Here is a 27323-nt window from a genome sequence, read left to right as displayed (position 1 = left end):
CGTGGTTTAAAATAAAGCCCAGTTTGTTAAACATGGCAGCCAAACCACAGTCAGTTTGTTGTTGGTTTGTTTAGCAATTGACTAGAGTTTATTTTAAGTCCCAACACTGGTTTCCTCTGACTGGGTTTCTCCCTGGAGAGGCACATGGGGTAGTTAAGGAAATCTTTGTGTGTCACACTAGAAGGATGCATGTGAGTTTGTAGTAATTTAAACAATTGTTTTAGCCACTCTTTAATCATAGTTATTGGTGCAGTTCACTGAATAAAACCATATTTTCTAATTGAAATTCACAGCAAGCCATTTTTCAAAAATTCCAGCATAAAAACAAACTGAAAACAAAAGGAATAGATATACAAAAGGCCTTTTGTTTGGCTATGAAAAGCAAAATAAATACAGTAACTGGGTTTACCTGCCACACTAAGCCACATTGTCCACACTAAGCCAGTACTTCAAACCCAGGATGGTTTTGTCAGGGTGGCTTCTGTTAGGTTTCCAAATCACCCTGACAAGCTGTTAAACGGTTGCTGGGCTTGTTTGCCTCCTGGTGGTTTTCTGTGTGATGTAAACCCAGATGACATGAGCCCCTGCAAGGGTCCAGGTGTGGCCAGCAGGATTTTAGGCAGATGCCCCTGGGCCTAGGCAACTGGAACCAATGTAATACAAGTCCAGAGTTCAATAACCAGTCCAGTAACAATCCAGGTCATAATCCAAAACAGGCCAAGGTCAGAACCAGGAGTAGACAGTGGAGCGATGCGAGGTGCAGTACGATACGCAAGAGCATAGCCAGAGCAGGCCAGAGCCAGGAACCAGGAAGGCAACGTGGCAAGGAGTGTGGGAGCAGGAACAACAAGATGTGAGCACAGGAACAGGCTGCAGCACACTGCTGAGGCAGTTTCTGGAGGGAAGAGCCTGCTCTTTAATTAACACAACCTCCGGGGCTCCCAGTTTTCTTCATGAATGCCCTGGCAGCTGCAGCTGAGTTGAAACTGAGCCTGTGCCTGCCAAGGTCATTACTAGGGTGAGGGCAGAAGGAGCCCTGGATCTGCGCAGTTTGCTGGCGAGCAAACGGAACAGCAAGCAAACTGTTTGGTAGGAAGGGCAAAATCCCCCTGCTGCTCTGGTCAAGGAGCTCCAGGTGAGTGCCAAGGACAGCCCTCCACAAATGCCCAAGCGGCACTTCAGGGAGGCAGTCTTTGGCTTCCCTGCTGCTGCAGAGTGGCTCCCCCAAGCCCCATTCGGGCAGGGAAGGGTCCCAGCAAAACACATTCATTTGCTGACGAAGGAGACCTGGCAGGGGAAGAGGCATCTCCCACGGCCCACCCTTGCATCCGACCCTTTCATCTGGGCCTTGTGGTTGGTGGTGCCCATCATTTCAGCATGCTCATGAATGGACCTTCCCTCCTCCTCACACTGCTGACAAATGGCAGTGAGGATGGGGAACACTTTGGTGCCCCATGGTATTCCCTGGAGCACCTGAGAAAAGATCGAGGGGGACGGTCTCTCAGTGACATCAGGGAGAGACTGGCTTATAAGCCACACTGCATAGTTTTCTGTACGGTATGGCTTATGTCAGGCAAACCCTCCCAGTGCCTGGCAACCTCTCTGAAAAGGCTCTATCTCCAATTGCCACCTGCTTTATTTCAGGTAATGAGGGGTACATAGGAGGACAGCCAAAGCGAATTGCAGTAGCCTGCCAGGTTCGTGTGACTTGAAGGCACTTTGGTCCCAGGCCACTAGTCACAGTGAGGTGACAGAGGTCAACACCCACAAGAGGTGAGCACAGGAGTGACTTCTACTATGCTAGCTGGATGGGATGTGGCTATATTTAAAGATAAAAAAGCACCACTTCTGTCAAGGAAGGTCCCCCAATGATAATTAAGATGATTTCAAATGCATAAGGTGATTTTGATAAAAGGGCTGTGGGGAATTATGGGAGTCTTGCCACTGTTTTCATTGGTAGACTTTTTAAAAAATTTTTTCCAGAGTGCTGACCTTTTGGCCTCTGTCTTTCATCTGGAGCAAACTTTCAACATGTGGGCAAATGGGACATCGGCTTCAGCACCTCCAAATAATCAGCAGTGAGAGGAAGGCTGCAACTCAGACCCAGCTGATGAAGTAAGTCGTGCAGGTGGGAATTACCTTGCTAGATGCAGTTAGATCTGTGCCCAGAAGCCTTTGTTCCATTATTTTTTTTAACTTTCATTTATATGCCACCTACTACTGTAGTCTCAAGGTAGCTTACAATAAAATATGACAAAAGATTTCATAAAAGATCTTGGCGAATGTAATTAATTTATCCTAGTTGCTATTTGTAGTATTGGCCAATGTTGAAAGAGTACCCTAAAGAACCCCATAGTCTTGGGCACAGCTCAGTGGGAGTTTTGTGCTCTTTCTCTTATGCCATATCTGCTTTGTATCGATTGATCTGTGCAAGGCTTGATAGGTAGAATTTCTTGGGAGCAAACTGAGCTTTTGAAAAAGCGGGACTTTCTGGCTATCATGGCATTCAGGTCAGGCATGACCATTTGTGAGCTGTCGCTGGTGAGCTCCCAGAGGTCAGAGACATGGCCAAATCGGGTTTCCCTTGACGGAGGGCTCTAAACCTCCCTGTTCCTCCTAACCCCTCTCTATAAGAAGCAGAAGCAGAATGAATTGTGCAAAGCAGGCAAGGACACAAATACAGGCAAACTGACTTGCAGTATCTCACTTGTACAGGTTGCAGATTTCAGCCTACCTTGGCACAAAAAGCTGGGCTGGGTCGGGTTGACAGCTTTTCGAGGACGGAATGTACTGTCTCGTCCTTGAAGGCTGTCATGTGTTTTTGTGCTGCAGCCCTGTGTCAATTTATACATGGCCGGTTCAGTCCCTAAGCAATATAGTTTCCTTTTCTCTTCATTGCTGACAAATCCTTTCTTGTTGCTTTTTTGACTGTGTGGCCTCTTGCATGAAATTGTATATATCAAACTGTCCCAGGCAGTTTCTGCGAAGCTAATTAGAACTATTTTTTAAAAAGATCAATAATAGCAAACCAGTTTTCCTGCTAGGGTTCTTAACCACCACAATGGTCATCTACAGTGGCGAGTAGTTGCAAGAATTTGTTGAGTGTTGGCTAAGGTGTACTGTTGGTTTGCACACAGGGATAATGAAGCCAAACACCCCCTATGGATGGCATATGTTCCTTGAAACCCTTTCCAGACTTCCCCAGTCTGGACGTCTTCCAGACACATTTGGACTGCAGTACCCAGAATTCCTAGTCAATGGCCCTGCTGAATGGGAATTCTGGGACTTGTGGTCCAAATGCCTCTGAAGGCCATAAGGTTGGGGAAGATTGCTCTACAGCAAGCAGGGCCTACTTTGCAGCTAAGTCATGGAAGCTCTGTGAACTGAGCCTATACCTGCACAAGCCTCAAGCTGTGCCTTTCCCATCACATTCCTCTCTTGTGAAGAGGAGAACAAAAACTTTCATGTCCACTTTTAAACATGGTTTCCTTGTTACATCCACATTTGGTGAATTGTGGTTTTTTCCAGCACATCAGAATCCAAACTTGCAGTTTGATCCTGGTTACTCTACCAGGTTACACTTAAAACAAAGCTTAGTTCCCTGACTTTGGATTTAACAAGTAACTGTGGCTTATTTAAAAGTAGAAGTGATTTTTTTTTCAATCCTGTTGTTAGGGTCACACAGGAGGAAGTGAAGAAAGGGAGGAGTGTTTGAATCCAAAACTTGTGTCAGCTTATTCACTCAGTTAATATGGTGGTTTCCCATTGAAGTATGTGGATGAGATCCCCAAAGATAAAGCCAAGTTTGAAAAATGCTGGTATATTTTGTTGAACTACAGTAGGGGGATGCTGTAGTTTTGATTTTGTGTTTTTCACAGGTGTGTGAAACACTAATCTTGTTGATCAAATTAAATATAGTTGTGCTCTTTCTCTCTCATTGGAAACATGCTTATGTTCCATGGTGTTCCATGCGGCTATACCTGAGCTTTCATGCCAAACTGAAGAGCATCTTTTATTTTTGTCCCCATAAGTGCTACCCACACAACTTCCATTTCTGTCTCACAGAAAAGAGGGTTGCCCAGGAAACAGGTCTGCCAAACAAGCATTGGCAAACACTGTTGAGAATATCTGCACAGCACCTGCTCTGTTCTCCCAGTAACTGCAGTGACCTCAGATGTCCCCTTGGCATAATCCTGTGATTTAGGATGCTGCTACTCCGCTATATTCAATATGTTTCTTCTTTTTAGGGTCTTTTGAAACTTCAGATCAGGAACTGCCAGAAACTAAGTTGCTTTTTTAAAACAGATACTGTGGACCTCTCTGCTGGGCCCATACAGGATCTGCTGTTGGCGTAAGACCCCTGTTCAGGGCCGTGTGTTATAGCTTGACCAGAACTGGCTTCTGTCCCAGCTTCAACATGGTAAAACTGATTTTAAGAGTTGAATGGGGCACAGTAATTGGCTTTCCAGACCTCACCTGTAATAAATAAGATTATAGTATCCCATACAGTGGGGCACACCATGGGCTGAGCCACCCTTGTCATGCTATTTTCCTTTGGCATCTTTCAGAAGATATTTTTCCTCTCTGTTTTAACCTGCTTCTTATCGTAACTGATTTTGTTTTACTTTTACCCTGGTTTCAGAAAAGCCAACATCTTTGTTTCTGTCCTCATTGATGTGGCCTTGGGGATACTGCTGATGTCTTGGCTGTACCAGAAGAATCGAATTGGTCATCTTGCCAATGCCCTTGTTCCCATAGCTGATGTAAGTTTTAGGCTGAAGCTCATACTCCTCCAGAACTTTTGGAGTACAATACCTGTCATCCCCAGACAGCACAAGCACTGGAAAACACCAGATTGGGAGAAGTCTACTGTAACTGATAGGGTATATTATTAACATGGTAATGGGTTGTATGCCAGAGATGAAGAGGGTCATTGTCTGTATAGTGACCCAGCCAATTTGCTTCAGGGGAGAAAGATACTTCTCTGAAGCCTGGCCTGCCAATTCCAAAGGCTCAGTTAGAAAATTGAGGAGGACGGTAGCAGGATCATAAATAGTTTGCTGTCCCATTCCGTTTTTGGTCAGTGAGCACATTTGGAATTGGAAAGAGTGTTAATGTGGTGGTCGCTTTCACAAAACAACTGCCTTGGTGAAGAAGCTTGCCCATTCATGAAAGGATTTCCAAAACTTTGCAGATTATTGTGCTCCATGTTAGCTGGTGAGCAGGAAGCTGCAACTTACCTTTTCCACCTGAGATGCCAAACTATTTTGGACCAACCCTCTATCTTCTCTTGATCTTGGACATACATAGTATTAACAACTGCAGGTCTCTTTTAGGCTATGACTTTTCTTCCTTTCTTCCATCCCATGACAGGTAAGTAACTAAAACTGTCTGCATCCTGGGCTATATTGCAGTCCACAGTTTTATGGATCTGCAGTCCATAGACTGATATGCAAAGCTCCAGCCACCAAGAATTTCAAACATTTGCTGCACTGCAGAATAACTGCTCCAGGACTACTTATGGATGTTTAAATCCTTTATTGCAGTGAAAGAATCCATCACTGCTGTACTGCTCCTATGTGCTAAATATTAAATGAGGTGTGTTTCTGAGGCATCCTGCTTTTCTCTCTGTATGGTGAGAAAGGAAGTCAGCAGAGATCAGCCCTGGACCACAGCCAGCCTTTTGATGGGAATGAAACAGAGGATGATGCGCAGGCAATCCAGTTATTAAGGAAAATTACCCGTTAGCTGAAACCTAACTGCTAACACCAGTTGGGCAAATATGTACATATCCTCAGTTCATGAATCATAGGGCTAGAAGTCTGCAGCCAAATATTTGGCTGGCTTCTTTGGAGTCAGAATGTGAAATTCAGCCCACTTGGGTTCCCCATGTTCGTCCACGCCTGCCTCTCTGACTTCTCTTCCCCCAACATGATGCCGTCCTTCTTGTCACTGCACCCTATATAGGGCTCTGCATTTATCCCTGCATTTCTTCCTCATTTCAGTGTTCCAAACCAATCTGATGTTCGCTGCATATCCATGAGTGGATGCATAAGATACTTGCATTTTTAAAGTTTACAGCTGAGGGCTCCCACTCCCGTGTGCCCATGAGCACCTCACTTAGTTCCAACGGATTCCTTGCTGCTTCTGGCTTTAATTTTATTTCTTCATTTAAAAAAAATCAAAAGAAGTTGCTTACTACAAAAGTAGCATGTCACAATGTGAAGTTCAGCCCTTCTGTGCCATCTTTATTCCAGTTTAAAGAAGTGCTTTTGGAGCTCAGCCCCCCACCCCCATCCTGCCTCATACTTGGGTTTTTGGTGCTTGATTACTTTTCTTTTAGTCCCAAAAGTTTGCCTGTGGGAAGTGGGTATTTGTGACCAGACTTGTCCACCATCACCATGGCACCCATTCTATGAAAGTACCAATCCAGCACCATGGCATCTATTTTACGAAAGCATCTTCACAACAGCAACCCTGTGAAATAGGTTGGGCTGAGGGTCTATGCCTGGCCCAAAATCACCCAGACGGCTCCATGGCCAAGCAGGGACTAGAGCCCAGATCGCTTGAGTCCCAGTCTCACATTCTTAACCACTACGCCACACTTGCTACACCAAGACCCTGGCACTTGCTGAGATGAACGGAAAAAGTGAGCTGGCACGAAAATTCCTGATTGCACTCCCTTTCTTGCAACTGTCAATGCATACATGGGGCAGTAGGGTTAGGGTTTGGAACGCGTACCCTTTATATCAGCCTTGCAAATAAGTGCATAGTAGTCATTATTCTAGCTTATGCCTGTCATCATGACAAAGAATATAAAGGAACCAGTTGTTGAAAGAACAAACCTTCTTTCCTGCTTAGCTGGAGTCCAAGTGTACTCTCCAGAAGCAACCAGGCAAATGTTTGTTTGTAAGGCTGGAGATAAAAGAGGTAACCTCAAAGGTCAGAGAACATGCAAAAAATAAAAAAATAAAAATTAACTGTTCCTTCAGAGATCCTGTTGCCCCCGAATACATCTTACAACTTGATGCATGTTCAGGCTTCATAAATTGTTTTGCATGTATCCTTCAGATCTCCTCTTTGCTTAACCCAAAGCTTGCTAGCTTTCCTTCCCTCCTTTATTTTTAACCTTGGATCATAGTCCAACACAGAATTAGGCATGTCAGTTGGCCTCATCTGTACGTCCAGCACATTTAGTCTGATTCATACAGCTCTTTATTATCATTTGATCCTTATTTAATATATATTCCACCTACCATATCTAAAGTGGTTTACAGAATCAGAGATTTAAAAACGTTCTTAAGGCCAGATGCTGTCCAGTACTGATGAAGTGTTGCTGGGTCACCAAGCTGTGATTCAGTTCCTGGAAATGCCTTTATATTATCAAGCAATCATCTCTCAATACCAGCCCCTCTCCCCACACACACATGGAAGAATAAAATTCAGCCCTAGCAACGAAGCTCACTGTGGGATCCAAACATGTTTGATGTTTCCAGTGCAACCATGAGAACATTTTTCCTTCCACAAGGGAAAAAGTAATAAGACCTTCCAGATGACCTCATCATTTTGTGGGAGGTGCTTTGCATGTGCAATAGATGGTTTTCCACTGACCTGGGCTGTTTGTTTCCTTCTTTTCGGCAGCATGTTGCCCAGGAGCTCCAGAACCTCCTGCAGTGGCTGATGGGTGTACCGGCTGGTTTAAAAATGAATAGGGCTTTGGACCAAGTGTTGGGCCGATTCTTCCTCTACCATATTCACCTCTGGATTAGTAAGTGCACCTGCTTTCAGCTATGACATCTGAAAAATCCTTTGTGTCGAGAAAACCCCCACCCTGGTTCCCTCCAGGTGTTTCAGTGTGCAGTTTCCGCCACCCTTGACTATTCGTCGTAGTGGCAGGGAGTTGCAGCCCAAAGCATCTGAAGGGCACCAAGGTGAAGAAGGTTAGTGCTAAGGAGCTTTTGCAGCCACTCTTGTCTTTGTCCTCAGAGTTCGGACGGAGGCTGCCCCTCCCAGTATCCATGAGAGCTCATGAAATGGCTCAGCTGGCAAGAGGAAGAACAGCCACACTTCCCTCCCCTTCCCTCCCACTGTCTGCATCTCTGTGCTTGTCTTGGATCTCAGACTAAAAAGAACAGCAGGGCTTCTTCCTGAAAGGATTCTTCCAGGTCCAAGCCCTGCCCCCTGGAGAAACCCAAGGAGGAAGTGTGGGTCAGATGGCAAACCTCCACGGGCTGTCTTAAGTCTGCGGACCACAGGTTCTGCATCTCTGCTGTAACCCTTGTCATACGGTTTAGGAATTAGCCTCTCCAGTATAACAGAGATTACTGTGCTTCACAATAGTCAGAGATCCACCTTGTAGTGAGTCACAGGAAGTGCAGCAAGATAAGGTGCTGTTCTGACTATATTTTTTGCTGACCCTGCTGTCCTAGCCCTTCCTGCCTTCTCATCAAGGCCCTCATCTGGAGAGTGTGTGCATCCTTCTTCCTCTCATGAGCAGGACTCTGAAATGGCCAACCTCTTTCTGCTGGATGGGCATTGTACCTCCTGTTCTGGACTTCTGTTTGGATACAGCACTGCCTCCGTGCTGTCCTGAGAGTGCTCTTGCTGAGTCTGGAGCAGGAATGGGGGGCAGGCAGAGTAAGACTGGTTAAGTATGGGCTGCTCTGAGTCTGCTGCCTCGTCAACATTTTCCAGTGTAGCAGTCTCAAAAGGATTATTGGTACTGTAGACACCTTCTTGAACCCTATACATATTAGGATCATGGTAGAAATCTTCTTTCCCTCCAAATGCCTAGCCAGTTCTTGGCCAGTCCTGCAATATAGGTGGTGGGGCTCAGAAATTCTGGATGCACAGAGCCCTTTTAGCCCTCTTCCGGCACAGAATAATCTGATGGTTTTGTGTAGACCTTCTCCATTTGTTACAGCATTCATGGAAAGCACCAAGTCCACCAAAGCGTTCCTTCTTCCATTATGGGTCTTTGCCTCTTGAGTATAATCCCACTTTACCATACCTAAAAGGAAGGAACTAAGACAAGGTTCCCATGTTTAATTTCTGTACAGTACCCTTGGAGGCTTGGAGTGGTTGTCATTTTCCTTGACTTGGAAAGGCCACCAAGGAAAAGGACCGCCATTACACAGGCTCCTGCAACCTGGAGCAGCCTTGCCTGGGAGGGCTACAGCAGTCACCTCCATGTGGGGTGAGCTCAGTGCATTAGGTTGGGGATGGGCAGAAAATGGATGTCCAGATGTTTTGGATTTCAACTCCCAGAACACAAAGAAGTCTAAAATATCTGGAGATCTATTTTCTGCTCCTCACCTCTGCACCAAAAATGGACCTCTTCACAGCAACACACACATAGATCACATCACATCACATCAGAACAGAACAGAACATGTTTAATGTTTGCTTTAAAAAATTCCTCTGGCATGTAATAGTAATAATGGCATGCATTCATTTATAAATGTTTTCCAGCTGCATCAAATCAACATGTGGAGCCAATATGCAACAGTTCCATTATTTGTACTAACAATGTCATTTGGTAGCTTTGGGGTTAGAGCCAGCTCCCAAGAGATCCCTGACTAAATTTTGATGGAGGAATGGTAAAAGGTTTGCAAGTTTCACTCTTAACAGAAAGAAAATAGTAGCTCTTGCCTACTTTGTTGGGGCCTCTCTCTCCTGGTGTTAGTCCATGATGTGAAATATGTCTCCTACAACTTTCTTGATCCCTCACCATTTCCTATGCTGGCTAGAGCCAGTGGAAATTGTAGACCCAAGCAACCAGAAGGCCACCAGTATCCCATCCTTGTGATACCTGGGTGTGCTCACTCTATAACTTTGAAGCCCTAAATGGCAGACAGCACTAGCTTTGTTACAGAGAAAGCGGCAATCCTAACAGAATGCAGTCACAGCCCCTGGACTGTTGTCTGGAGGAAAGGTTCATCTACAGGGTGGCAAAGTTCAGCTGAGGTCATAGTGGCAGGCCATTTCCTTGCTTCCACGGGCTGCATGCCACTGGTGAGGGTGGCTGAATGTGGCAGTGGCAAGGTCCCGGGCTGCCAACCAAATGTGCATGAGCATCCATGCGTAAGGACCTACAGGAACATGGGAAACTGGCTTGGACCCTTGATCCAGCTTGCCCAGTAATGTTGCCACTGACTGGGGCAGCTGCTAGGGGTTCCTTGTTCTGCTCACTGTGGCACAAGGTCTTGTTCCGCAGTAGGATTGTCCATGTTTCCTCTGCCTCTTGTGGTGACAGGCTGGAATGCACCACCTGCTGTGGGCAGTAAATGAACAGTTTATGAGACCTGCGCACTGTTGTCATGTGAATGCATGCGTACGACCTGTCATATGAACATGCTAGGACCCAAGTCATGGGAGTGTTGCTGCATCTGGGGAGTGTATGAGTCATTTGGGCTTTGTCCTTATCGCTTATGGGAGGTAGAGAACTTGCTTTCAGGGGCTACCTTGGTTTCCTCCTGTGTTTTACAGAGGCCTTGATGAGCAGGGGAAAGACTCTTTCTCGTTTCTCTTTCCCTCCCCCGCCCCCATTGTTCAGGCTATATCCACCTGATGTCTCCATTCATCGAGATGATCCTGTGGTATGTTGGCTTGTCAGCCTGTCTAGGCCTGACTGTGGCCCTGTCCATCCTCTCTGACATCATTGCACTCCTGACCTTCCACATTTACTGCTTTTATGTCTACGGAGCCAGGTGAGTGTTGCTTTAGCAGGTTATGCCCACGTGCCGAGAGCCACTGTGCATTCATTACAAACTGATATGGCTTAATGAAAGGTGTGCTGGAGCATAATTTATCTCATACCATTCTTAAGCTCAGTGTGATGTGACTTTGGGCAAATAAACTCCTTTCACCTTATGTTCTTCATCTGTAAAATTGTGAGCAATATTTCTTATCTTGGTTAAGAACAAGAGCAAGATATTGGCCCATTTGGACATAACCATCTTAATCCAGCACATGGTTTGTTAGACCAGGAATAAGCCATCTTTCTATGCACTCGCCCCTCTCTTCCCTTCCCTCAATTACAGGCCTTAATTCAATAGTTCCTGGCTTGTTAAACAATAGCTTCTAAGATACGCCAACCAGGAAACTAAATTCAGCAATCTCTTAGAAACAAGGATTAAGCTGTACTATAATATCCTTTGATAGAGATTGTTGAAGTCACCGTTTCCTGGTACAGTTGTCACAGAAAATGGGAGTTTATCAGACCAGGATCTAAGTGTGTGGGCATGTTGCTCTTTCTTAGTCCATGGGGGTCTTAGTCTTAGACCATGGGGCCAGGATCCCAACTGAACTGTGCCGAAGATTGTAAAACATTTTGTACTGCTACAACATGGTCTTTAAGAATGTGAGCTGCAGACGGGGAAATCGTTGGCTCAGATTTTGCCTCTGTCTTACTGGGCTGTTGTAAAGGATAACCTAGGTAAGGAATATAGAGCATATTTATTTCTAAATTTATGAGTCATACTTTGGCCCAAATAGGGCCTTAAAGGTGACTTCCAATTAAACTTTAAAACAATACAAAAACAAACTTATGAAAATATTTTTTAAAGTAGCACCTTGGTGCTGCTAGAGAAATACTAAATATTAGCATTGTCTTTTATTACACTGGAAATCCTAAATAAATGGCATTAATTAAATATTCAACATCAGCCACAATTTGGACAGAAATTAACAGGATCAATGTTACCGAGATAAGGTAGTTATTGTTAACATACAGGTCTATTTACCTGTGTGAATTTGTGGGATATCCACCTCACTGTCACAGTGAGGGGAAAGAGAGAAAAGAAAGCACTTATAAAGTGGCAATGTATCAAGTCAGCCCCTTGGCCACCCCCCAAAACTGTCTTCTACTCCGACTTGCAGCAAGAGCTCTTCAGGGTCTCAGGAAAACCGGCTGAGCAAAATGCTGATACATGGCCCTTCTCGGACCCACTAGAGGGCACAATGCCATTTGCTGTCACAACCAGAGCAAAGGGGAGACTGCATAAGCAAAACGATCCTTTTCCATCCTGAACTGGTGAGAGCTAGCTTCGCAATAGCTAGGTCAAACAAAATATTCTTGCGTGTTTTGTATCCAAACAAAGGGGGATAATTGGAAAAAAGAAACCCAAGGAAACAAGGCAGCATAAAGGGGCAGCATTCTCTTCTCATTGAAGCCATGAGTCCCAGAAGATCAGAGCACTTGATGCTGAAGAAGGCACCTCAGAAGTGAAAGAGTCCTCCAAGGACAAGGTCTCTGATTGCTCATTTACAGAGCAGAATTAACAAGCAGTCAGGAGAACCTGATAGCTGGAGAGCCACCCCTTCGACTTGAAAGGAGCAGAAAGTGCCTGCTTGAAAATCAGTCCTATGCACAAGAGGCCTTAGACCTTCATCTTGCCACAAGATGGGCAAGCTCTGACTTAAATTAAGTTGCATCAGTAACATCCTCGCCATTTTTGCTTGCTTGTGAGTAATAGTTAATAACAAATGAGGGGCAGCAGAAAGTGGGAGAGCGGAAAGTAGAGTGTTTAGGGAAGAAAAGTGAAAAAGGGAAAGAAGATCATGGGTGAACTTTGGGTCTGAAAGGGAAGGGCCAGGGTTGAGTGGTAAAGCTCATGCTTTGCATTCAAAGGTCCCAAGTTCACTTCCTCGGCATCATTAGGCAGGGCTGGTAAAATCTCTCCGAAGCCTTGGAAAGTTTCTGCCGGTCATTGTACCCAAAAGCATGCAAGGTAAAGCTGAGGTTGGAGCCCCAACACACTGAACAACGGACACACACAGGAAGCAAGCACATTCCCCTCCCCATTCCTTTTTTCAGCAAACCCATCCCCCCCCCCACATGCCTGTGCTGCTCCCTTCTCCTCATTGCAAGTGGAGAAGTGGGAGGGAAGGGCACCAGGAAGGGGCACACCGGTGCCTCTGGTGCATGCAGCTTTGAGCCAGGTAGCCCAGTGGTCTGACTCAGCGGGAGGACGTTCTCCATCCTCCTTTCTGGAAGGCTGCCCATGCAAGGGATGGCATGAGGTGGTGGCTTAAGAAAGAAGGAATCCTGAGATGCCCAGATGTGCTCTGTGGTGTACCCCTGCTTAACACGCAGAATGCTTTCAGGGTGTTCTTTCAAATGTTTTGAACTGCAACTCCCATCATTCCCAGCCAGCTGCCCTTATGCCCCAGAATATGCTCCTGCAAAGTACTGCTATGCACTACAGAAAATATTTGTTGGGGGGGGCGGAATATTTCAGGGAAGGTTATCTGCCATAGCTGAGCTCTCTTACTGGGGTATTCCTGGTCATCTAAACATTTCCGAATCACTGGTCTTAAGGCATCTGAACCACAGAAGGCACCCAGGTTTCTTTGAACCCATACAGCTGAAGCACTTTGCTAATGCTTTATTAAGTAGCTTTATAACAGCCTTCTTCAACCTGGTGCCCTTCAGATATTTTGGACTACAACTCCTAGCCAGTATGGCCAATTGTCAGTAATGCTTGGAGCTGTAGTGCAAAACAGCTTTGGACTAGCTCTCTTTTATACAGCCAGAGCCCATCTGGACTGATCCTGCCTACTGTGTACATGTGCAGGTGCAAAATGGACCCTGCCACAGCACATGAATTTCCGAGAATGTCCTCTGTTCGTTTGGTAGGGTTTGAGTGGGGTGGCAGGAGGAGGTTAAAAGTACGTTTCTAGCTTTCATGGTTGAAGTGAAACATTTGAAAACATGGAGGCAGCATCTGTGAAAACTTCATCAGGCAGAGACCAAAAAAGACTTCCCATAAACACAGGGGCTTGCGCTTCTGCCTGGCCCTCACTGTAGCCTTTTCTGCCAAAATACTTGGCATGCTTTGGGGGAAAAAATCCCCATCAATATTACTGCTGGAAAAATGAAACTATATCAGCCAACAAACACAAATCTGCATCACGAACCCATTCTTTGTATGGATTTCCTCATGAAAGAGATGGCGGTGTTGCTTTTAAACAGCGGCAAACAGCACAAAAAACCAAAAAGAAAATAAAACATACTCTGGGGAAGAGGAGGAAGTCATGGGAATCAGATCTTTGGGCCATTTTGCACATTATACAAAATTCCATGTGGGAATACTCTAATATGTGAATTAGTTATTAGTTCCCTTCCCTCCCTCTCACCCGTCCAGATGGCCCTGACATCAGGCTGCCGTATTGCAGCTTGACTCGTTCTGCACCCACAGTCGAGATTCTGCTGCACTAATCCCTTCCAGTCTGCCAGGAGCTGCTGCTGTGGCACAGAGAGCGGGCAGCCCAGGCTGAGTGTGAGGGAGCCCCGTGGATACGGATTCCTGACTTCCTCCAAGAAGCATCCTGCGTTCTGTAACAACAGAGCTAGGGAAGGCGGAAGCCACCCTTTGAGCAGCTCTTGTTGTGCATCAAAAAGCTGAGAAACATCCTGCCAGAGCAAGGCACACCTCGATTAGTCTTTCCTTCCTAGTACCCTCCAGGTGCGCAGGACTGCAATGCTCCCAATTCTCAGCTGGCAAGACCATTGGGAATAATGGGGGTTGCAGGCGCTCACATATGGGGAGTACCAGGTTGGAATAGGCTGACTTAAACCATTGTTAGGGCTGGCTCTAGGAGTGTCCCATCTGGTCCTGATTCTGCGCTTCCCTCTTGTCCACATGCAGGCTCTACTGCCTCAAGATCTACGGTTTGTCCTCCCTATGGCGCCTGTTCCGTGGGAAGAAGTGGAACGTCTTGAGACAACGGGTGGATTCGTGCTCCTATGACTTGGACCAGGTGGAGGCTTTCTGGGGAGGGGGGTGGAAAGCCTGTGTCATGATGTGGCTTCCCATGTGTGCGCCCCATGCCACACGCTTGATCTGCAGAGGGCTTAATTTGTCATCCTTCCTATAACATGATGTTTTTCCCCAGGAGCGCATCTGTAGGTGTACTGGCAGAAAGCACTGCAGTTAATTCCTTTGTGTGTTTAATGTGTGCACAGTGGAAAGTACCACACATTCTGAACCCTGTGAATGCTTGTGCGTACCAGGAACATGAAGGCCTGGTCATACTTTTTTCCAAATTAAACCAGCAGGAGCAGACTCCCTGTTTATTACTGAACCCTGAATAGCACAGTTGTTCCCCGCCAGCCAATTTTCTGCCCAGCTCTCTAACAATTATAGCCAAGGGGGGCTAATCCTGAGAGACCCCTCTGGCAGGTGCCTGATGCCACATAAGTCAGAGCACAGGAGTGATAATGGGGTCAGAGGGGAAGGAAAGCAATTTGACTAAAAGACACCAAATAATTACAGCCATACCCAACAGTGTTGCCATAGTTACCTTCTGCTTTGTATTTCTATTAAAAGGCCCTGTTTCATTTACATCAAATGGAGCCCACACGTTCCCATTAGGATGTGGATGCAAAATTGTTCTATCTGCTTCTTAGCTTTTTCTAAATGTCAAGTCTGCGGCATGACCAGCTGACCTGCTCACCCCTCTGCCCCACCCCCCACCCCAATTTCTGGGAAAACAAAATGTGGAAGAGAACCTGGGCTTTGAGAAGCCCCCTTGCAACTCAGGTCTGTTCCTTTGCCTTCCTGGGGATAGAGGTCGCTGGAGGGATGAATGGGGGGCTGCCTAGTTCCCTCCGGCTTCCGCCACTGCCTCCCCAGTCTTTGCAGAACTGCTCTTTGTATATTCTTTCACTCGTCTTCACTGCCGAATTTGTCTCAGGGTCGTTGCACATGCTTCTAAGCCTGGAACTAGCCAAAATGCTTTCAGGTCCCTCCTGGGGTTTCCCCAATTTTCCTGTGGCTGCCCTGGCTGCAGGACGGCTGTCAGAGGCTCCCTGCGCTGTCACAACTGCCTGCCAACAGGGCTAGCCACTGCAGTGGCACGGGACCAGCAGTGTTCGGCCCCCTCCGGTGCGACCCGGGAGTATGCGGCAAGCTCCCCTGCACACACATCCCGGTGGCTGGTCCGCCCCACATCTTTCCGCCATAGTTATGTTGATGAACCAGGCATCTGTGTGTGGGACTGGACAGGGGCCATGAAAAATATGGTTGCTTCCCCGTACTGGCATTCTTCAAGTAGCCATCTGGGCTGTCACACAGCCTACTTGCCTCCTCTGCTGCTAGTGATTATTGTTATTTATTATTATTAAAAGCTTCTGTATGCCTTCCTATTGTACAAAATCTCAGGATGGCTTTCAATATTTAAAAGAACAATTAAAAAAACAATTTTTAATAAATAATAGAACAGAACAAAACATTAAATCACAAAGCAAGCAGAGCGACTGAAGGTTAAAAGTTGTTAAATTTTGAAATACTGTTTCAATAAAAAGGTTTTGGCCTGGCGCTGAAAAGAGCATAAACTTGGTACCAGGCGTACCTCTCTGGGAAGTACATTCCAGAGTCTGGGCGCCACAGCAGAGAAGGCCCTACTCTGAGTTGATGGCCTTTTTACCTCTCTTTGAGAGGGTTCCCGGATGCTTCTTACCCTTCTCCTTCATGAGTGCAGACTGCAGAAGTCGCAAAGGAATAGAGTAGAAAATTAGCCTTGCCCCTTCTCAAGGCATGCGCACAGGTGGAAAGTGTCTCTTTATGGGGTGTGGGCTTGAGCACAAGCTCACAAGGCAGAGCTCCGTAACCCTGCCTAAGCTGGATCTATGCAGAGCCTACAGGGTTCAACCTGTTTTCGCAAGATCCTGTTCTGCGTGTGTGGTGCGCACTGATCCCAGTAACTCCGACTGGCACCAGGGGCGGAAAATATTGATGGGTTCCCTTCTCTACCTTTGATTTCCCCATTTATTGAAAGCACCACAGGAAACCATCCTGATAGGCAGCTGCAACCCACCAGACCGTCCGTCTCCCATCTTGCTGTCCCAAGGGGTGCCCATGTTGAAGTCCCTCACAGCAGGGCATCTTCTGAAGTGTTCTGTAGAAGCAGCCTTGCTGGGGGTGAGGGGAAATAATTTGCCGAGAACCTAAGAGAAGGTGGCTCTTCCATGCTCACAAGGTCTTTTAGCTTTGTACTCCTAATGCATCTCAAATTTCCTTTCAGAGTTAATTGTACTAATATTGGATCCTTTGTGGCTGTTTTTAATTCCAGCTCTTCATCGGCACCTTGCTATTTACAATCTTACTGTTTCTTCTACCCACAACTGCACTGTACTATTTAGTCTTTACTCTGGTAAGTCTACCTTTCTTGGGATTGTAGTATTGCTTTTTATATATTTGTTAGTTGGTTTTTCTGTTGACCTTCACTCCAAGCAATGTACTAAAGTCTGAAGAGAAGGGGGTTGGAGTCGGGTTTGGACTGAGGTTGAGTCACCTCTTTTAAAGATGAGAGAAATACCAGAAAGACTACAATCATGGAATATTCGAAGTCACCACATATTCAAAGTTTCATAAACAGGCGACTCATTTAACAACACAGACGTCATGCCAAACCATAATTTGCACAAACTAAAGCTGAGAAGCCAAGAATTGTTTGAGCTCCCAGATGCACAGTGGGCAAACCATGAGTTGAGATGCTTTGCCTGCTTGCCTTTGCCATTTTCTCGGCATACTACTTCTTAATTTCCTAGTTCTGTCATATTTACCAACTCTGCGGTGCGGCAGTCTCTGAAGATTGAAAAATGGCTGTACCTCAGATCTGCCAAGTCAAACGTCACGCCAGTCAGCAGCCAGCAGAAACCATCGTTTGCCAACCCATTTCAAGCTAAGCTTCTGCTTTTGTTTTGCCAGCTGATTACAAACCATAGTTTGTCAAGTCAGATATCACACCAAACCATCCCTGGCAATGGCTTGGTATGACATTTGAACCTGAGTCGGTAAGATGGATATAAACCATCTTAAGAACCCTTATTACTATTTTATGTAAACTTCATGTAAAGACCATATCTCTTCTAATGAATAGGTCCTGTTTAATTATTATTTTTATTCATCTTAATTAAATACCACCCCATTCCCATAGGCTCCAGACAGTTTACAAGAAGTTAAAGCCAACAGTGAGTTATATTGACTAAGGCAACATATTAAATAAAATTGACATGAGAACCAATCTGAGAAGGCTTGTCGAAAGAGATGAGTTTTTAACTCCCTCAAAAGTGGGAATTTGTGGAATCTGACACATCTCTCCCAGAAGACCATTCCACAGTCTAGGGGCAACCACTGAAAAGGTCTTCTGGGTAGCTGGCATTAATTAACAGGAGTAGACTCCAGAAGATTATCCCCAGAGGACCCTAGCTGGCAAGGCGGAAGGTGCTCCTGAAGGTATTTTGGACCCAAGCCATGAAGGGCTTCCAAGGTAATTACCAACACCTTGTACTGTATCCGGGAATGTATTGGCAACCAGTGCAAAGACTTCAAAGTATGTGATATGGGGGTCTCTCCATGATGTCCCAGAGACCAGCCTGGCTGCCCTACTTCATACTAGTTGCAGTTTCCGGAATAGGCACAAGGATAGTCCCATGTGGGACACATGGCAGAAATCAAGCCTCACTCTTCACAAACAAATTACAAAAATTGAGTCAAATGTCCACTTGATGTACGCCTGAAGTTTTGGTCATGCTCTGGTATATCCAGCAGGGCAGAACTATGCAGAAGATGCAAACAGGTTCTTGAGGCCTTCCTTGTCCCTTTGCTCACGGAGTGCTGATAGCACTTGGCTGGAGGATAGGATGCGGGGCTGGGAGGTAGGAAGAAGGCTTTCCTTCTTGCACTCCCAGGTGCAAGAGAAGACCCCAGGGTGATGCACTATTGGGTATCCTGATCTTTCCCAAAACCTATCAACATGGAATTGAGACAAACTGCATTGTTGCAGCTTTCTTGATTTAAACAGAAATGCTATACTGGACAGTCCTGAGTGTGACATAATAGGCTGCGATTGATAGAATTCTAACTGGAGAAAATGTTTTGCCCTAGCTCCGTCTATTGGTGGTGATTGTGCAAGGCTTGATCCATCTGCTCGTGGACTTCATCAACTCACTCCCCTTTTATTCAGTTGGTCTTCGGCTCTTCCAGTCTTACAGGCTTGCTTGTAAGTTCTACACATCTACATTATAACTACAGCAAAAGTCCAGAGTGGTAGTATTAGTAGAGATTCAGAAATGTTTCCCAAGGGCAAATGCGAATCATCTTAAGAACGGCCATATATGCTTTAAGATGGGGTTCAGTCACCAGTGCTAAAAGAAAATTAGTTTGCCTGTAGCTGTAATGACAATGTTACATGTGTTCTTTTGGCTGTTGGTAACCTGGCGAATCCAGGCAAATTTCCCTTGCCAATACTCTGTGCAAGGAAGAAACGATTCCTGCCAATCTCTCAGCAAAAAGCATATATCCTCCAGATGGCATAAAGCAGGATCCTCCTTTTCCTGGCTCTCCTTTTTCCATCAATAGCCCAATAATCAAACAAAAATAGATACATAAAGCAAGGTAATGCATATAACTATCTAACAAAAGTGCTACTTTAACATATATTACTCAGTGCTTCTCTGGTTACTGAACCCTTTGATCTCACAAGTGATGTGTTTTTTCCTTGTCATAAATAGAATCAGTTTACATGGAATCGGGGAGGTTTCTTTACTGAAAGAGGAAGGAAATACTTCTTCAGTAGTAAAGCTGTTAGGCAGTCATTTTTTGAGAAAACTCATTCTCAGCAAATTTCTGCTTTTCCACAAGAAACAGATTGGTGAAAATATAAGAGATCGGGACACGTGATGACAGAAGTCAATAGAATGTAATATAATTTTTCACAGGGTTGACATAAATTATGGTAGGTTAATGTGTCTTGTAAAGTCATCATGTTTTGTCAAGGCGGCTTAAGTTTGGCTTACAAGTGCCCCTTGGAGAAGGCTTTCTTTGTCCCACAATGGATTGTCATGTCATCTGAACCCAAAGCACACAGCCCATCATGAGTGAATCCAGACCACTAGAGAGATGCTCGGTAAGAGTGGCAAAAACCAGGTGGTTACTGATTGAGCACCAATGCTAGTTTTCTCAAAGCATCCAAGTGGCATTTGGGCTCTGCTGGCAGATATCTTCCCACCACCACTGTTGCCTTTGTGGGCTTGCCACAACTTTTTTCCCCTTTCCCATTTTCCCCAAGATTGTGAAAGTTCATTGCTAAGCCATATTTCCCAACGAGCAGCCCCTCCAATGTGTCCCAGAGGCACCTTGGAAGGGGTACCCAGCATTTTAAAACAGGTAATCGTGCACAGATTTGACTAAATCCCATTTGTGCAAATGCACTCATTCACAGAAGTGCAACTGGGAGGATTTCAAGCCTTGGCTGGCACAGGGTGCCCACTGCCAAAGGATGGGCAATATCTCATCTTTTTTGATCTCTCCCTTTAGTCTCCATGGAGAAGCAGCTTTTGGCCTTTGTGACAAGCCTCTTAAGTGTTCAGGGAAAGCGAAAACTGCTTCCCCCCACTTTTTAAAAGGAGAACTGAGTTTCACAGGTGGCTGTCAAAACTTGGGTTCTCTTTAGAAAGGGGTTTGAATGGGAAGTGGGTGGTTTTGGACTAGAACAAAAAATCAAACAAACATTTGAGCATATCTTGGTGTGAGAGTAAAACAAACCCCCTGATCACTATCTTGGAGGTATAGGATCATGAAAGAGCTTGTGATCTGTCCCCCTCTCCCCAAAAAAGAATGGGTTTTTTTGAGCGGGGAAACCACAGCAAACCTGAAATGGTGACCAGGAGGGAAGAGCATTCATTTCTCTCAAGTGTCCCCTGGAATACTTACAAGAGGAGTGACTAGGAGGAGGGGTCTAGCAACCCATGATGTACCTGACGAGGTACAGGGTGGCTCTTTGGGCAGTTCGCTCACCCTGCAAGGCTTGGGCTGTATTACGGATTGTCATGCCGTCCAAGCCAGGCCTGTATTTGCATCACAGCATTATGCCCATCCAAGCTTCTGCTTAATCAAGCGCTTTGTTCTGCTGTAGAGCTTTTAAATCCACTTTGTTTCCTGGTTCTTATTGCTCTATCATCCCTTGTCACTTGGGAGAGATCCAGAAATTTAATGAAGCCTCAGCTCTCTCTGTTTAATATTAAAACAACAGAAGATTATTTGCTTGTCCTGTTCTTTTCCATTTTCACCCACCCGTGTGTCACTGGAAAAGCAGAAATATCTAGAGAGTAAGCCCCCTGTGAGGGCCTCCTTTTCAACTGAGGTTGACTTGAATACATGTTTTGAAGTTACCGCAGAATGTTAATCCTCATCCCTGAAGATCCCATCTGGAGATTATCAACTTGGTAAACTGTGTCCAGAATATTTTTGAGATTTGCCTTTTTGCTGCCTTTTCTTTTTTCTTTGTGGCTTCATTATAGAGATCCACTCCCAGAAATTTCTAACACAGTGCATGGTTTTCTCAACATAGAGGCAAATTTCAACAGCACTTGCTCAGCACCGAACGAACAGCTGCTACATGTAAAGCAAGTCTGGGCATGATGTTCGGTTAGGCGGCTGATGGCAAATATCAGGGCAACAAAACCATTAGTAGGGTTTGTATGAGCAGAAGCCTTGGCTTGCTGCACAGGTGGAACCATCTGTTAGAGCGCTTAGACAGTTAGAGAGCCCACTGTACTCCGATCACCAGAAACGCAGATATGTTATGAGGCAGGTTTGAAGCAAAGGCACTACCAGAAGCCAGTCATGTTTTGAGTCAGGGAATACAGGAAGAGAACCAGTGCTAAAATTCCACAAAAGAACCCAAAGCAGAAGGCAGTACAATCATGGAGTTCTGTTCTTCAGGTATTATATTTTAGCAGGGATAAAAGTTAGAAGATCCAAGAGTTACACCATCAGCTTGGTGCAGAGGTACTTATGGGACGCAGCCCTATGACTAATGACTCAGCTTCCTGTTGTCTGCCTTATGCCTACATAGGGGAACACTAATATGTCGGAAGAGAGAGGATCAGAATCCAATGGACAAAGCAGCTCAGGCTCTTTGTCCATCTAGCCCGCTAGTGTCTACCCCAACTGGCAGCAACTTTCCAACGTTCCAGCTAAAAAGAAGCCGTTCCCTCTCAATTTCAACCTGATCCTTTTAACTCGAGATGCGGGGAATGGAACCTAGAGCATGTGTTCTACCCCTCAGCAATGGTCCCTCCCCACCTCTTCCATAATGCTGCACTTGTCCAACACTCAGCAGATGCAGACACTTGGTTTCCCTTTCATCTTTTAACGAAACCCTGTTGGCTCCCTGTAGCCTTTATCCAATGGAGCCTGCACCGTTGCTCTACCTGCTTTTGCTTTTGCATTTTCAGCTGGTGTGAAGTTCAGAGTCCTTGAGCAAGAGACTGGAAAACCCCTTCGACTTCTAATGCAGGTAAACCATTTTAATGATCAGTTGCTGTTGTTCAGGGGACTCTTTCTTCTTTGAGAAGAACTTTCTGCTCTCCCCGTTTCCATGTGACGCCATGTGGTAGCATCATTCGCCTTCCGGTATCTCATCACATAATCAAGAGGGGCTGCAAGCAAGACGCCTCTGCTCTGACCCCCATTGCACAACCTGTCAGGTCTTCATGTGCTGATCTCCGTGATGATCTTAGGTTAGGTTATGCAAACTCATACTGAACAAACTACCCCACTGACCCATGGGTTGTTGCACCCATGATGGCTTCTTGTGTCATCTGTGTAACCAGCCCCATTGCGGGTACCAGAAGGCAGAGAGCAAGCCTCTTGCCAAGAATGGGAGAAGCTCTGTGCTGCTCTTGTCAAGCTTGTCCAGGTGTGTCGCCGCCCTGTGAGTGCCCAAGGGGTACCTGGGGGTGGCTGGCACAGGCTTAAAAGTTCGCTGTCATATTTTGCCCCTTTATCCTTTTTATTTCTTTTTTGCAGAGATCACAAAGTTTGGGTTGGCGCTGATGTTTAAAAATCCCTGTTTTGACAGCTACTGACAGCCCCTTCTGAGTGCCCGAGCAGCACCATGGAGGGGAGGCCACTGTGTCACAAACACTGTAAAAAATATTTTTGCACACACCGTATGTGCAAACATTTTCCTTCTATTTTTTTTTTTTAATTACAGCTGCACGTCCAAGGAAATGGGGATCTTTTTTGGGCAATGCGGGTAGTGGTGGGGTAACTTCCCTTCATCGTGACTATACCAGACCTCGCCTTATCCTTCATGAATGTGTCTAATCTCTTTTAAAGCCTTGCAAGTGGATAGCCTTCATCACATCCTTCGGTAGCAAAGTCTGTAGTTTCTGCAGTGTGTGAAGAAGCACTTCCTCTTATCTGTCCTGAATCTTGCAGCAATCGGTTTCATGGGATGACCCTGGCTCCTGGTATCGTGGGAGATCACTGGCATCATTCTGTAGACCTTTGCCATGTTTCCCCTTACTTGCCTTTTTTTCCAAAGCTGAGCAGCCCCCGATGCTGCAACCTTTCCTCAAACGGGTGCTGGTTGAACGCCTTGGTTATTTTGGTGGCCCTTTCCTGTCCCTTTCCCAACCTCATAATATCTGTCACCTTCATTTGTCCAGCTCTGCTGTCATTTGAAGGGCATCTCCCCCTTCTGATGACTCCTCTCTTCCTGCCTCGCCGCCTTTGAAGTCGGCCTCCCAGAACACCTCTCCTATTTCTGCCTCTGCTGCATGATAGCAGCATTCTCTTACTTCTCTCAAACCTTTCTGCAGGATCCACTTTCCCTTTAAACTTTTGGAGCAGCTTCCTAAACCCGACTATATTAATAGTTGTCTGAACAGCAGCCTTGTCCCACTTGTGCCCTTCCAAGATGTGTGGACTGCGACTCCCATCGTTTCTAGCTAGGTTGTGGTCCAGCACATCTAGAGGCAACCAAATCTGGGAAGACAGCTGTACACTACAGCTGGGGCCATCAAGTATAACAATTTGCTACACATCATTTTTGTCCTTAAAAATATGTTGCCAAAATGAGAGAAGATGGTATTTCATGCAAGAACATTGCCATATCCTGGGTTTCTCCATATCATTTAAGAATAGTTGTCGGGGGACACATGATATGAATTTGTCCTTCATCACTTGAGCATGAAGAGCAGGTGATACTCTGAAAGCTGTGAAATTTTTATAAACCTTTGTGAACATTTGTTTAAAATCTTGTCATAGATCTTGGCTAATTAGAAATTGTATTGAAGGTAAATGTGAAAACAGATGGTGGGAATCTGTTTTTGGGTCTTATGTCTACTGTAGAGGAATATTACGCATGCGTACATCTGCCTTTTAACTCGCAGTACAAGGTTACTTGCCAGCTTAGTGCTTTTTATTGGTCCAACAGTACTCTGGGAGGAAACTTTTTTATTTTATTTATTTTATTAAAGCATTTCTATGCCGCCCCATTCGCCGAAGCCTCAGGGCGGCTCACAACATTAGGTTAAAATACAAAAAATAACAATATAAAATAAGTCGTCCTGGCCAGATAAAATAATCAATAATATTAACAATTAAAATGATGCTTAAATAAAAAGTTGGCTTTCAAACTGGACAGAACCCTTCCTCGTTTTTCCGTGGAACAGCACAGCTCATTTCCTCGACACACATAGGCCCATGCACTGCTTTGGATCACATCCAGCTTGGATAGGGTTCGGGTCTCTCAGATGCTGAGCTAAGCTTTGTGTAAGTGAGTTGCTGAATCAGAGCCAGGGCACTTACTGTATTGCACAGTGTCAGAACCACAGGGAACCCCACTTAGCAATATACTCTGTAGAAATGTAAAAATACGCAGTGTGTGTCTTCAGAGGATGACTCCTTTGGCCATTTCCATGGGCTTAGGCCCTTAAGAATCCCATCCTCTTGGCTCACCGGTCTACTTACAGCCATGCCAGAAGCCCCGCTTTCCAGAATTGCTGCTTGGTTCTGTTGCACCCTTTGAGTTTGAACATTGGGCCAGAACCTCTGTTCTCCTTTTTCCAGCAGTATAAAATGAATAATCAAACTGACAGGACACCCTTTAAATGTAAGTGCATATTGTCAGGGAGGTCCCAAGAGCAGAACATTAAATTATTTTTAATTTAAATCTTCATTAATATGTAAATATGCAGGTGGCATAAAGGCAAAACAGCAAAGAGGCTCTAGGTCCGCTATGGATGAAATCAGACTTGAGTTAGAATACAGACTGCTGCCACGGATAAGGCAGAAGCCAAAACTTTTGGCACTAAATCTGTTTTGAAACTACTTCGTTGTTAGTCTGTCTTTCATATATGTGTTTGTGTTTTAGCAGCTCCTCAGTCTTTCTCACTCGTGCTCATATTCCATTAGGCGTGACAGGGCTCTGTCCAGGTTTAGTCATTGCGACTCTACTTCACGCTCTTTCTTTGTTCCCAGATAAACCCTCTGACCTACAGCCGTGTGGTGCAGATGTACAGGCTCCCAACATACAGCTGCTACCCTAAGGATTCCTGGGGTACTCTATGCAAGAAGCTGTTTGTTGGGGAGTTAATCTACCCTTGGAAACATAAAGGAGAGAAGCAGGACTGATGGTCAGCAACTGAGATGGACTCCCAAAACTGACCAAATGAACATTTGAGAACCAGGCCATTTTCCAGGCCAGAGTCACCGGCACTTGTACCTGTGTCAAGAAGTTGCTCCTATGCACAGGTGGGGACAGCATGTTGGGCCTTCTCCTGAGGAGCCAGTGAATTCCCCTTCCACTACACAGACTGCTCTTTCCATTCATGAACTATGATTTACTTCTGAATTAGAATTGTCTGTCTGGAAGCACCAGGGGCCAAAAATAACACGAAACTCACAGTACCTCCTGCCACAACCTTCTTGGTCCATGCATAGTGGACTTCTGTTTGCCAGCACAGCAAGGGGGTGAACCAGCTCAGGGCCATGTTGGGCTTGGGGCAAGGTTCATTTTAACCCGTTGCCTCCAATAGGCTCCCAGTTGGGATCGACCCCCTCTTTCCCTGTGCTGGCTCTTTGTTAGAGAGAAATCAGCTATGCAAGCAATGCTTGTATTCTGGCCTCTGGTGTCTGCTGTACCAGCTTACCCCATGGGCTAGGATTAAAGCCAAATTATGAAAAATAGTAAAAATTGGCGGAAATACATTTTGTAGAACCTGAGGAATCATGCCAGTGGGCTCCCTGCTCACAAAGTCCAGTGTTTGCCTTCCTGGGTTATTTTTTCTTTCATAGATTACACCGTGTGGGTTGCCATGTTCAAATCCTACCCAGTTTTCATTATGAAAATGGTGTTTCTTCTGGGACACCCTACCCCAGGATTTTGTGATAGGGAGATATTTAGCACAGAGTGTACATTTGTCCTAATTGCGTGTGTGTGTGTTGTATAGACTAAAAGGGAAATTCCCAACTCATCCTTAACATTTAGCCTTTTATTCCCCTGAAACTTGGAGGCCTCTGTGAGGACTAGATACAGTTTTATGAGAAGTTTATTTGGGTTCATTTTTACCTCGACTTTGCCCTGACCACTGGACAGTAAAACAAATGAGAGCACAAATTTCCGGAACAGCTCACAAATGCTAGACCGGTGCTCACATTTGAAAAGTGCTCATTTTCTAAAAATGTACACTTTCATATTCTGCCCTGTGGGTGAAAAGTACACATTTTAGGTGCACTCTTTAAAAATGCACATCAGAATGTGCACTTTGGGGGTTGACAAAGAAGAAGCTCAGATTCTGAACTGTGAATAAGAGAAGCCACGCTCAGAGGTTAAAACAGGAGAATTTTGCTGATTCTCCTGTCCCGAGGTTTAGAACAACTACTATAGAGCCAATATACCCAGGTGCCATCAAAACAATTATGATCCACCTCCCGGATAGCTGCATTCTACCTGAGAGACAAATCTTTTCAGTACCCCAGATGAACTTGTTTGTGCAGAAAGGGTGGGATTGTATCATGCTTGTTGCTGAACACGGGGCAAGAATGGGCTCTGTTGCAACACGGCCGTAAAAAGTAGCTTCAAGATGGGACAATTCCAAGATAAGGAAGCCAGAGCACACATGTTTGTTGCCCTTGCCTTGTAAGCACACCAGAGAAAGGCCACTTCGACTACTGCCTGCTCAGGCTTGCAGCTGGTCCTTGGGTAGCTTATGAATCCAAGCCACCAAACTAGTGCAAACATGGCCCCAAACAGTGTTTTCCATGCCTTGAGACTAGCTTAATATCAAGTGTATCCCATACTGTGGGGGACACCCTGCAAGTCATGTGTGGCCCTGCCCCGAAATTCTTTGTGGGGGCAGAAGAAATGGCTATGGGACACCAAAGAGCTCCAAACCGGCTTGTAAACTACCTAACAGGGCCCCTTTCATGCTCCATAGCTACTATAGATTTTTTAAAACTTTGTTTAACTTGCACAGTTTGTGTGGCCAGAGGAACAGGAGCTCTTTCTTGCCTCGTGCATTC

The 27323-nt window shown here is 45.4% G+C and overlaps 1 protein-coding gene across 7 annotated transcripts in view; it reads left to right on the top strand.

Moving 5' to 3' along the window:
• The window catches only part of PIGQ (phosphatidylinositol glycan anchor biosynthesis class Q), a 43599-nt gene extending 17317 nt beyond the window's left edge, over positions 1-26282 (top strand). For 6 of the 7 annotated variants that reach the window (XM_044433298.1, XM_044433297.1, XM_044433300.1 and 3 more), the window contains 9 exons: positions 1984-2115; positions 4643-4763; positions 7642-7768; positions 10556-10709; positions 14652-14763; positions 17077-17157; positions 18894-19008; positions 22247-22308; positions 25281-26282. In XM_044433298.1, coding sequence (XP_044289233.1) covers positions 1984-2115; positions 4643-4763; positions 7642-7768; positions 10556-10709; positions 14652-14763; positions 17077-17157; positions 18894-19008; positions 22247-22308; positions 25281-25433 — 1057 coding nt within the window. In that variant the 3' untranslated portion in view covers positions 25434-26282. The remainder of the gene's footprint in view (positions 1-1983; positions 2116-4642; positions 4764-7641; positions 7769-10555; positions 10710-14651; positions 14764-17076; positions 17158-18893; positions 19009-22246; positions 22309-25280) is intronic. The other variant, XM_044433304.1, reaches the window with a different exon arrangement.
• Positions 26283-27323: the final 1041 nt, after the last annotated feature.

The sequence above is a fragment of the Varanus komodoensis genome, unplaced genomic scaffold (genome assembly GCF_004798865.1).
Source record: "Varanus komodoensis strain SLA01 unplaced genomic scaffold, ASM479886v1 scaffold26, whole genome shotgun sequence".
In the NCBI taxonomy this organism is placed as follows: Eukaryota; Metazoa; Chordata; class Lepidosauria; order Squamata; family Varanidae; genus Varanus; species Varanus komodoensis.
The sequence above is the reverse complement of the archived record's forward strand: the minus strand, read 5'-3'. Positions and strand labels throughout refer to the sequence as shown.